Source organism: Hypanus sabinus, chromosome 14 (assembly GCF_030144855.1).
Source record: "Hypanus sabinus isolate sHypSab1 chromosome 14, sHypSab1.hap1, whole genome shotgun sequence".
NCBI classification, from domain to species: Eukaryota; Metazoa; Chordata; class Chondrichthyes; order Myliobatiformes; family Dasyatidae; genus Hypanus; species Hypanus sabinus.
This window is the reverse complement of record NC_082719.1, coordinates 9,625,682-9,637,709: the sequence shown is the minus strand read 5'-3', so window position 1 is coordinate 9,637,709 and position 12,028 is coordinate 9,625,682. Positions and strand designations below refer to the sequence as shown.

General features: G+C 40.6%; 1 protein-coding gene across 4 annotated transcripts in view; it reads left to right on the top strand.

Moving 5' to 3' along the window:
• The window catches only part of pde5ab (phosphodiesterase 5A, cGMP-specific, b), a 124,927-nt gene extending 116,555 nt beyond the window's left edge, over positions 1-8,372 (top strand). For all 4 annotated transcript variants that reach the window (XM_059988754.1, XM_059988755.1, XM_059988756.1 and 1 more), the window contains one exon: positions 5,975-8,372. In XM_059988754.1, coding sequence (XP_059844737.1) covers positions 5,975-6,088 — 114 coding nt within the window. In that variant the 3' untranslated portion in view covers positions 6,089-8,372. The remainder of the gene's footprint in view (positions 1-5,974) is intronic.
• Positions 8,373-12,028: the final 3,656 nt, after the last annotated feature.

Below are 12,028 nucleotides of genomic sequence, written 5' to 3'. Positions count from 1 at the left end.
GAGGCAGCCATAGATGAGAGCTACAGGGAGGTAGTCACACCTGCACCCCTGTAGCCACTCCCCTGAATAATAAGTTTACCGTCCTGGATACTGTTGGCGAGGACGACCGATCAGGTGTGAGCCACGGTGGCCGGGCCTCTGGCACTGAGTCTGACCCTGTGGTGCAGAAGGGTAAGACAGAGAAGAGGAGAGCTGTCGTCATTAGGGACTCTATAGTCGGGGAGCAGACAGAAGATTTTGTGGGCATGAGAAGGACACCTGCATGGTTTGTTGCCTCCCGGGTGCCAGGATCCGGGATGTGTCTGACCGGGTGCATGACATCCTGGTACGAGAGGGAAAGCAGCCAGAAGTCGTGATACATGTTGGTACCAACGACATAGGCAGGAAGAGGGATGAGGTCCTAAAGTGTGAGTTTTGGGAAGTAGGCAGAAGGCTGAAGAACAGGACCTCAAGGGTGGGATTCTCAGGATTGCTGCCAGTACTACGTGATAGTGATGGTAAGAATTAGAGGAGATGGCAGTTGAATGTGTGTTGCAGGGGGCAGGGTTTTAGATTTTTGGACCATTGGGATCTCTTCTGGGGAAGGTGGTACCTGTACAGATTGGATGGGTTGCACCTGAACTCGAGGGGGAGCAATATCCTTGCAGGTAGGTTTGCTAGCATAGTTCCGGAGGGTTTAAACTAATTTGCAAGGGGGATGGGACCCGGAGCAATAGAGCAGTGAAATAAGTGCATGGAATAAAGCCAGATCTAACATATAGAGAGGCTTTGAGGAAAGAGAAGTAGAATAAAGGATGTAAAGATAGTAAGGTAGAAGGGCTAAAGTGTGTGTACTTCAATGCAAGAAGCATCAGGAACAAAGGTGATGAACTGAGAGCTTGGATAGGTACATGGAATTATGATGTAGTGGCCATTACAGAGACTTGGCTGGCACCAGCGCAGGAATGGATTCTCAATATTCCTGGATTTCAGTGTTTTAAAGGGGATAGAGAAGGGGGAAGAGGGGAAAAGGGATGGCATTACTGGTCAGGGATACTACTGCAGCTACAGAAAGGGTGGGTAATGTAGCAGGATTCTCTTTTGAGTCAGTATGGATAGAAGTCAGGAACAGGAAGGGAGCAGTTACTCTATTGGGAGTATTCTATAGGCCCCCTGGTAGCAGCACAAATACCGAGGAGCAGATTGGGAGGCAGATTTTGGAAAGGTGCAAAAGTAACAGGCTTGTTATCATGGATGACTTTAACTACCCTAATATTGATTGGCACCTGAGTAGTTCCAAGGGTTTAGATGGGACAGAGTCTGTTAAGTGTGTCCAATATAGATTCCTGTCACAGTATGTTAACAGGCCAACTAGACAGAATGCCATACTAGATCTAGTATTAGGTAACGAACCGGGTCAGGTCACAGATCTCTCAGTGGGTGAGCATCTGGGGGACAGTGACCACCGCTCCCTGGCCTTTAGCATTATCATGGAAAAGGATAGAATCAGCGAGGACAGGAAAATTCCCAACTAAGGGGAAGGGCAAATTATGAGGATATAAGGCTAGAATTTGCGGGTGTGAATTGGGATGATGTTTTTGCAAGGAAATGTACTATGGACATGTGGTCGATGTTTAAGGATCTCTTGCAGGATGTTAGGGATAAATTTGTCCCAGTGAGGAAGATAAAGAATGGTAAGATGAAGGAACCATGGGTGACAAGTGAGGTGGAAAATCTAGTCATGTGGAAGAAGACAGCATACATGAGGTTTAGGAAGCAAGGGTCTATTGAGGAATCTAGGGTAGCAAGAAAGGAGCTTAAGAAGGGGCTGAGAAGAGCAAGAAGGGGGCATGAGAAGGCCTTGGCAAGTAGGGTAAAGGAAAACCCCAAGGCATTCTTCAATTATGTGAAGAACAAAAGAATGACAGGAGTGAAGGTAGAATCGATTAGAGATAGAAGTGGGAAGATGTGCCTGGAGGCTGTGGAAGTGAGCAAGGGCCTCAATGAATACCTCTCTTTGGTATTCACCAATGAAAGGGAACTTGATGACGGTGAGGACAATATGAGTGAGGTTGATGTTCTGGTTAAGGGAGTGGAGGTGTTGAAGTTGTTAAAATACATTAGGACGGATAAGTCCCCGGGGCCTGATGGAATATTCCCCAGGCTGCTCCACGAGGTGAGGGAAGAGATTGCTGAGCCTCTAGCTAGGATCTTTATGTCCTCGCTGTCCACGGGAATGGTACCGGAGGATTGGAGGGAGGTGATTGTTGTCACCTTCTTCACAGAAGGTAGTAGGGATAATCAGGGTAATTATAGACCAGTGAGCCTTGCGTCTGTAGTGGGAAAGCTGTTGGAAAAGATTCTTAGAGATAGGATCTGTGGGCATTTAGAGAATCATGGTTTGATCAAGGACAGTCAGCATAGTTTTGTGAAGGGCAGATCGTGTCTAACAAGCCTGATAGAGTTCTTTGAGGAGGTGACCAAGCATATAGATGAGGGTAGTGCAATGAATGTGGTCTACGTGGATTTTAGTAAAGAATTTGACTAGATTCCACACAGTAGGCTTATTCAGAAAGTCAGAAGGCATGGGATCCAGGGAAGTTTGGCCAGGTGGATTCAGAATTGGCTTGCCTGCAGAAGGCAGAGGGTCATGGTGGAGGGAGTACATTCAGATTGGAGGGTTGTGACTGGTGGTGTTCCACAAGTTTTGGGACCTCTACTTTTTGTGATTTTTATTAATGACCTGGATGTGGGGGTTGACGGGTGGGTTGGCAAGTTTGCAGACAACAAAAAGGTTGGTGGTTTTGTGGATAGTGTAGAGGATTGTCGAAGATTGCAGAGAGACATTGACAGAATTCAGAAGTGGGCTGAGAAGTGGCAGATGGAATTCAACCCAGAGAAGTGTGAGGTGGTAGACTTTGGAAGGACAAACTCCAAGGCAGAGTACAAAATAAATGGCAGGATACTTGGGAGTGTGGAGGAGCAGAGGGATTTGGGGGTACATGTCCATAGATCCCTGAAAGTTGCCTCAAAGGTAGATAGGGTAGTTAAGAAAGCTAATGGGGTGTTAGCTTTCATAAGTCGATGGATAGAGTTTAAGAGTCACAAGATAGTGATGCAGCTCTGTGAAACTCTGGTTAGGCCACACTTGGAGTACTGTGTCCAGTTCTGGTCGCCTCACTATAGGAAGGATGTGGAAGCATTGGAAAGGGTACAGAGGAGATTTACCAGGATGCTGTCTGGTTTAGAGATTAAGGGAGCTAGGGCTTTAGTCTTTGGAGAGAAGGAGGATGAGAGGAGACATGATAGAGGTATACAAGATATTAAAAGGAATAGATAGAGTGGACAGCCAGTGCCTCTTCCCCTGGGCACCACTACTCAATACAAGAGGACATGGCTTTAAGTTAAGGGGTGGAAAGTTCAAGGGGGATATTAGAGGAAGGTTTTTTACTCACAGAGTGGTTGGTACATGGAATGCACTGCCTGAGTCAGTGGTGGAGGCAGATACACTAGTGAAATTTAAGAGACTACTAGACAGGTATATGGAAGAATTTAAGGGGGGGTGTTATATGGGAGGCAGAGGCAGGGTTTAAGGGTTGGCACAGCATTGTGGGCCAAAGGGCCTGTACTGCGCTGTACTATTTTATGTTCTATCTATTAAATAAAAGAAAAAGAAATATGTTTGATATCTTGCTGAGGTTCTCAAGTGATTGGCAAAGACCTGCAGTATACTGCATATATCTACTAAGATTGAAAATGAATTATATCAAAAGCTTTTTATTAATAGGGTTTTAGATAATGGTTGAACAGTAACAAACTACAGAAAATTTTCTCCAGGATATTGAAAACATATGTTAAGTGTAACTTTTCATTCCTTGCATTGGTTAATAGGGATACAGATATCCCTCATCATCCTTCCAAAAATAAGACCAGAAATTAGATTGTTGCATATTTGGGTTGGCTATAGATACCTGATCCAGTGGTTCTTGAACATAAACAGCCTGATTGCCATCTACTGTGTGCAGCTAATAATGTGGTAGTGGAATATTTCTTTCAAGAAACTCCAATCATTTATTTTGCCCTGAAGCACAAACATCTATCCTACGCAAATTGTGAAAAACATTATTTATATCAGATGCTTACAAATACTTATTGTGTCTTTTCACAAACCCATGATGCTGTGGAACAGTACAAAGTTCAAAGATTGAAAGTACATACACTATCGAAGTATGTATGCAATATACAACCCTGAGATTTATCTTTCCCGCAGACAGCCATGAAACAAAGGAAACCATGGAACCTGTAAAAGAGAAACATCGAACCTCCCCCACACACAAAAAAAATTGTGCAGATACAACAAAAAAGAGCAAGCACACATAAAATACAAAATTGAAAACAGTTCATCATGCATTAAAGTTCTTCTAAAAATACCTTTCTAGAAAGATATTCTGAGGGCATAAGATTTCATATATTAATCAACCTAGATGATCTTGAACCACCATTGTCCATATGTTAAAAATATTCCCAGTGTATTTTTAGGTAAGAACCTCGAGAGTTTTGGCTCAACAATAAAGGAATAATCCAGTAATCATTGTTGGTAGGTCAAATACGATGGCAGAATATAGTATTAGTGCTATGACTCTTGGCAGTGTGGAGGATCAGAGGGATCTTGGGGTCCGAGGTGAGAGGCTATAGGACACTCAAAGCAGCTGCGCAGATTGACTCTGTGGTTAAGAAGGCATATGGTGTATTGGCCTTCATCAATCATGGAATTGAATTTAGAAGCTGAGAGGTAATGTTGCAGCTATATAGGACCCTGGTCAGACCCCACCCGGAGTACTGTGCTCAGTTCTGGTCGCTTCACTATAGGAAGGATGTGGAAGCCATAGAAAGGGTGCAGAGGAGATTTACAAGGATGTTGCCTGGATTGGGGAGCATGCCTTATGAGAATAGGTTGAGTGAATTTGGCCTTTTCTCCTTGGAGTGACGGAGGATGAGAGGTGACCTGATAGAGGTGTATAAGATGATGAGAAGCATTGATCATGTGGATAGTCAGAGGCTTTTTCCCAGGGCTGAAATGGTTGCCACAAGAGGACACAGGTTTAAGGTACTGAGGAGATGTAGGTACAGAGGAGACGTCAGGGGCAAGTTTTTTATCCAGAGAGTGGTGAGTGTGTGGAATGGGCTGCCGGCAATGGTGGTGGAGGCAGATATGATAGGATCTTTTAAGAGACTTTTGTATAGGTACATGGAGCTTAGAAAAATAGAGGGCTATGGGTAAGCCTAGTAATTTCTAAGGTAGGAGCATTTTTGCACAAATTAGTGGGCTGAATGGCCTGTATTGTGCTGTAGATTTTCTGTTTCTAACATAGCTTCTACTTTCCACATAGCATGCCCCCACCTCCCCGCCCAACAGCATTGAAATTACTGTTTTGTTACACACTTTTAGTACTGTAGAAGGGGGAAGAAGTTGCCATCTCGAGCATTGGCTATTTAATCTTGAACAAATTGGCCAGAATAACAATACTGTTATCCTTCAAATAGTTCCATTGGATCAATATCTTTGGATGTCAATAAACTTTGGTTCAATATCTTATGTAAGAATTAAAGACAATTGACAGTACACCAATTGAGTATTAACTGGGAATTTTATGATAAAGTCCTGGAGTGAGGCTTGAAATATACACTCCACACTGATAAAAGCATCAATGAGAACAGGCTGATATCTGCACTTGTGAGGAAATCAAAATACGCATGATTTGATAGGCAGAGGTGCTTGCAAGATAATAGATATTCAACAAATGTCCTGCTAGGAAGCTAGAAATAAAATTACATCAAGCCTATGTGAGTAATTTTTGCACCATTAGTCTTTAACATTCAGACATCTGTTATCCAAATCCAAATATTAATCTGATATGCAGTTATTAGTAAAAAAAAGTTTCCAAGTTTAATTGTACTTTGCTGATTTACTGCACTTTCTTATCTGCTTTGCTAGGCTCTGGCAACAATTTCTGAAGCTTGTCTCCCTTTGCTTGAAGGCTGCAGAAGTAACCGAAGGAACTGGGAAATGCTAGCAGCACAAAATCTATTGAATGGAGAAAAGAAATGACATGCAGAGATGAGAAAGCTGAAGTTTGGTGTGAATTTGGAGTTAGAAAGTTCTGTAAAAGAGTAGTAAATATTTTCAGTACTCGTTACTAGTGGGGTTATGTTCAATTCCACTTTGATAAGCTGTTCTTTTAAATTTCATTTTTATCACGAATACAGACCACAAAATAATCTCCATCTGCTGAATGTACCTGTTGTTTGCTGATGATAGTCAGGGAATGAAAAGGCAATCGTCTTTTTCATCTTAAAGTAGCCAACTTACAACATTGCCCTGATATGTTCATGTAGCAATCATGTTAATAAAACGTAGTTTATATTTAAATGTGGAGGTCAAACATACAGTAAGTGCACTGATCAATATTATTCAAAAACTCCATGATAATCTGACACACATTTGCACATTGATTAATCACTTTTTATAAGTAACTCTGGCTTATTGAAGTTCAGTTACTTAAAGTGGTTTGATTATCAAGTTACTTCTTCACATGCACAAAATTTCTGTGAAGTTTTCACTGTGTACATGAATATACAATTGTTATTGGATGTTCATCTTTAGTGAATGAAAGTAGCAGCCTGGCCTAGAATGTATGATTTCCCCAGATAAGAGCACTTTTTCTTTATTAATTATTTGGCTTCCATTGAACATATTCACATATTATTTAAGAATACCAAGCTTTTGGTACACAAAATTATGTTTGTCTTTTGATCTTGCATGATGGAAAAATGATGGTCTGGTTTTATAAAAGTGTGTTGCCACATTTGATGGCATTTTCAGTAGTTTTATGTTGGGTAGCATGTTAACATTTTCAAGGTATATATATTTTAGTGTTTGCTGTGGGAATGCAAGGCTGGAGCAAAAGAACATAACGATTTATTTTGCAATTTTGTATATTGTAACCAGTGAGATTGTGAAGATGTTTTTGCTCAGTGTCTACACATATTGTATTTAGTTTAGTTATAAACGCCAACTTATGACAAATGCCAAAATAGTTGTAATGCAAGTTATTAATACTGGTGCCATGACTTTATTCACAAACCAGACTACTTTCAAGTGTGGTTTCCCATTGGGAACTTAAGATTAGTGATCTAACCAATTCATTTTATAAACTCTGTCAATTAATCACTTGCTGTCCATTGTAAGTCTTTATATACTTGAAATAATTAACTCAGTTCAATGATAAAGTTCACATGAGCCCAGCCTCCTAAAGAAATGTGATAGTATTGTGTGGGGTTAAATTCCAGGCAACTTTTCAAATTCATTATGGATAAAGGCACCTTTACTCGTCATTTTCCAGGGCAAGTCAAAGATATTGTTCGGTATCAAAACCTAGGGACAGAGAGGAATTAATTAAAATAATTAATTCAATACACTCTTTTATTTCAAAATATGAAGAAGAAAATAAAAGGCAGACGTCACACCAGTTTTCATAAACAAATCAGTGTGAATTACTACAGATAAGGAAAAGTTTCTTCAGTTTAGGTAAAACATCCAGAATAAGAATAGATGGATAGTGCAATGATTGTTTGCAGCACTCTGCTTGCTGATACTCAATGTGATGTTAACCAAGATGTAAAATGCCTTGTAGCTTTTCCCATTCTTAGTAGTCTGTCTTCTGTAGTAGGTAGAGATCGTTCAATAAAGAAGTTCCTAGAATGGTAATATGATAGTATTAAGCTACCATGTACATAATATGGAAATTAATTCAGTTATAAATCATAACCTAGATAGCTCATGGCTACTTACAAGTGTGTGATTTAACACAACAGTTAGTAAATAGCAACACTAAAGAGGTTCTTTCAGTTATGCTGAAACAGCAGTAGTGAATAATATCTATAGATTTAATTCATAATTCTAAAATTATTCATGGTTAATGTTATTCTAGAACCTTGTGACACATTCCTCAACTAACTTGCTTCTTCAAGTTTTCCTGTAGAATATGGGTGAGGAATGTCATTTTAAAATCTCCTTAAGTTGGTTCATACATTGATTGATCACTTTACTAATTCATGAAATTTGAAGAAACAATTAATTCTCAAACTGTTGCTAAGAGGAAGGGAATTCTTGATTGCAGGTGCGACTCTGAGGGGAAGATCGGCCAAAAATTTTGGAATGTTTCATGAGGGCATTCTGGTGAGAGTCTCATATGTGATCAAACAGTGTGATCAATTTGTTGGATAGTTTTAAAGGGGAAATTTTAAATATATCTGCTGGGCAAATATTACTTATTTTCATATATTACATATGTAGTACAATAAGTTGTCGAACAGTTATATGGTTTCTGCATTAGTGGGGCACTGTAAGAATGGCAGTACCTGATGAAATTTTCCATAACATCAGTGGCAAATAAATACTGTTTAATTTAGATTTAGATTATTTGTAACTATTGTAAAGTCTAAGTTTCAAAAGAGCTGTTGTGCAGTTAGATTCAGCACAGTTCCTCATGGACCAGAATTATACATTCCATAAATCTTATAGTTGCAGGATGACCGAGATTGATGGCATGAAACTGAATATAATTTGGCATTTTTTTCATGAAGGCATAGTGATGCCTGAAAATGGAAGTAATTGACCTCATTGTAGTATTGAAGCAAGTACTCGTACAAGAGATCACAGTGAGGAAAAAGCACAAAGGCTGCTTTGACTGAATATAATATAAATAATTTTGAATGCAACAGAGGTCAATGGGATTGAAAGAGAAACCGTTATTGACTGGCATTGGACATTTCCTTCACTGTCATCTCAGAACCCTTAGAACAAGAAGTAGAAGAAAGGCAAACTCAACCCAAGGGATTGACCAGAAAGAAGATGAAGAAGACCTGACCAAAAGGAATGGTGCAATTGTCAGAAACTCATCAATGCTAACCAGAATGTTACTGTAGAGATTGCTCAAGTGAGCTTCATTGGCCCAGCCATCTCCATCAGTGATCTTCCCCTACCTCATGTGGTATGCTCTTTAATGTTCAGTTCCTCTATAATGGAGTGAACAGTGTTGTCCTGTATCAAGTTGTCCTATACCTAGGAGCTCCTCCACTTCAGCCTCTTTCCTAACTCCCTGTATTCACTAAGTAGGATCTTTTCTCCAGTTCTACCTGTGTCATTGGTGCCAATATGCACCACAATCACTGGCTGCACCCCCTCCCCCTTGAGAATATTCTGTGGCCACAATGATACATCCTGTATCCTAGCAGATGGGAGGTAACGTAGCGTCCTGGTGTCTCTTATAGCCACAGAAACTCCTGTATGTCTCCCTAACTCTACAGATCCCGGTCTGGATCCTCCCAATGCCATGGGCTAGTGCAGGTAGGGATGAGCTGATAGCACAGATGAGATGGTGCAGGGGGAAGGGTTTCAAGTTCTCGGATCATTGGAGCCTTCTCTGGGGAAGGGGTGACCTGTACAAGAGGGATGGGTTGGACCTGAATTGGAGAGGAACCAATATCCTGGGCAGGAGTTTTGGTAATGCTGCCTGGGAAGGTTTAAACTAGTTTTGCAGAGGACTGGGAACTGGAGCACTGGGTCAGTAAGTGAAGGATCAGACAGGAAGGTAGATGTCAGGGGAAGTATTGATAGGCAAAATCAAACTACCAGGTATGATGCAACAGATAATTTAAAGTGTGTATATTTCAATGTGAGGAGTAGTATGGGTGAAGGCAATGAACTTTTTGAAGTTGTAGAAAAGATAGAGAAAGAGGTAAAGGTGTGTGTGGGAGGGGGCTGGGGGGAGGGGTGATGTTGCCTTACTAATCAGGGACAATATTCCAGCTGAACTCAGGAAAGACATAATAGAGGGTCAAACACTGAGTCTATTTGGGTAGAACACAAGAATAGGAAGGATGCAATCACACTGATGGCTGTCATGTGGGGTTTCAACTTCCCTAATATAAACTGGAACTTTCTTAGTGCAAAAGGGTTTAGATGGAGCAGAATTTGTTAAGTGTATCCAGGAGTGTTTCTTAAATCAACATGTGAATGGCCAAATGAGAGAGGGGCTGTACTGGATATGGTGTTGGGTAATGAGCCTGGCCAGTGTGGTTGAGCTATTGGGGAACAATGACCACAACTCCTTAACTTTCAGAATAGGTATAGATAAAGATAAGTATGGTCCTTGCAGGAGAGCCTTAAATTGGAGTAGTACAAATTACGAGAGCATTAGGCAGGAACTAAGGAGAGTTAATAGAGAACTATTTCTGGCAAGTCCACATTAAGACATGTGGATGGTATTAAGATCAATTGCATAGAGTACAGGAAAAGTATGTTCCTGTTAAAAGGAAAGACAGGGACTGAAAGATAAGAGAACCTTGGATGTCCAGAAAGGTGGTGAATTTATTCAAGAAGAAAAAGGAAAAGTACGTAAAGCTTTGCAAGTTAGGATCAACTGGGGCACATGAGGATTATAAAGAAGACAGAAATGAACTCAAGGGAATTAGGAAATCCAGAAGGGGCCATGAAATGTCAAGTAGTATTAAGATGTGTTTAACCCAGATAAGAGTGAGGCATTGCACCTTGGTAGAGCAAGTGTAAGGAGACAGTACACTATTAAGGACAAGACACTTAACAGTGTTGCTGAGCAGAGAGATCTTGGGGTCCAAGTTCATAGCTCCTTGAAAGTGATTACACAGGTCGATAGGGTGGTTAAGAAGACTTATGGAATCCTTGCTTTAATTAGTCAAGGCATTGAGTTCAAAAATCAAGAGTTATGTTGCAACTTTATAAAACTCTGGTTCGGTCATGTCTGGTGTGTTGCATACAGTTCTGGTCTCCCCACTATAGGAAGGATGTCAAGGCTTTGGAGAGGGTGCAGAAGAGATTACCAGGATGCTGTCTTTTTCAGAGGACATGTGCTATGAGAGGCTGGACCAACTTGGGTTGTTTTCTCTAGATTGGCAGGTGTGGAGGGGAGATCTGATAGAGGTTTATAAGATTATGAGAGGTACAGATAGAGTAGACATGGAGTATCTGTTTCCCAGGGTAGAAATGTCTAACACCAGATGGCATGCATTGAAGGTGAGAGGGAGTAGGTACAAAATGGATGAAGGGTACGTTTTCTACTCAGAGACTGGAAAGCACTGATTGTGATTGTGGTAAGTACACCAGAGGCCTTTAAGATGTTTAAATAGGCACATGAATGTAAGGAAGATGGAGGGATATGGATATTGTGTAGGTAGGAGAGATTAATTTTTTAATAGGTTTTTCGTTAACATTTTAGCTGGTTCAGCACATCATTGTGGGCCAAATAGCCTGTTCCTTTGCTGTTTCATAGTCAATGTTCTATAAATAGCACTAGTGTCCAGTAAAGTCCAAATAATGCATGTAGTTTTGGCTTCTATTAGGGTGAAAGGTAATTTAAATTCTCATCCATGTTTAATTTTTTTCTTGGGGTGAATGTATTAAGAGTTTAAGGGCAGAAATGTTCAAACTCTTTCTAAGGAACTACATTTGTAGATGTGTGGGAGTGCAGTGGAAGGTCAAGAACATAGACAGCTGTTGGAGTCACCAGATCCCATTGTTTACATGAAGCCTCCACATAAGTCTATAATACATAGGAGCAAAATTAGGCCATTTGGCCCATGGAATCTGCTCCATTTCATCATTCCCTGACAAATCAAGAATCATTTAATCTCTGCCTTAAATATACTCAATGACTTAGCCTCCACAGCCACCTGTGGCAATGAGTTCCACAGATTCACCACTCTCTGGCTAAAGAAATTCCTCCTCATTTCCATTCTAAAAGGACATCCTTCTACTGAGCTCCTTGTCAAGGCATTCTGAAAATCCAAGTACACAACATTAACTAATTCTCCCTTGTCTTTTCTTTCTTGTTATTTCTTCAAAGTATTTCAACAGATCTGTCAGGCAAGATTTCCCTTAAGAAAACCATTCAGACTGGCCAATTTTACCATGTGCCTCCAAGTACCCGGAAACCACGTTCTTAACAATTGA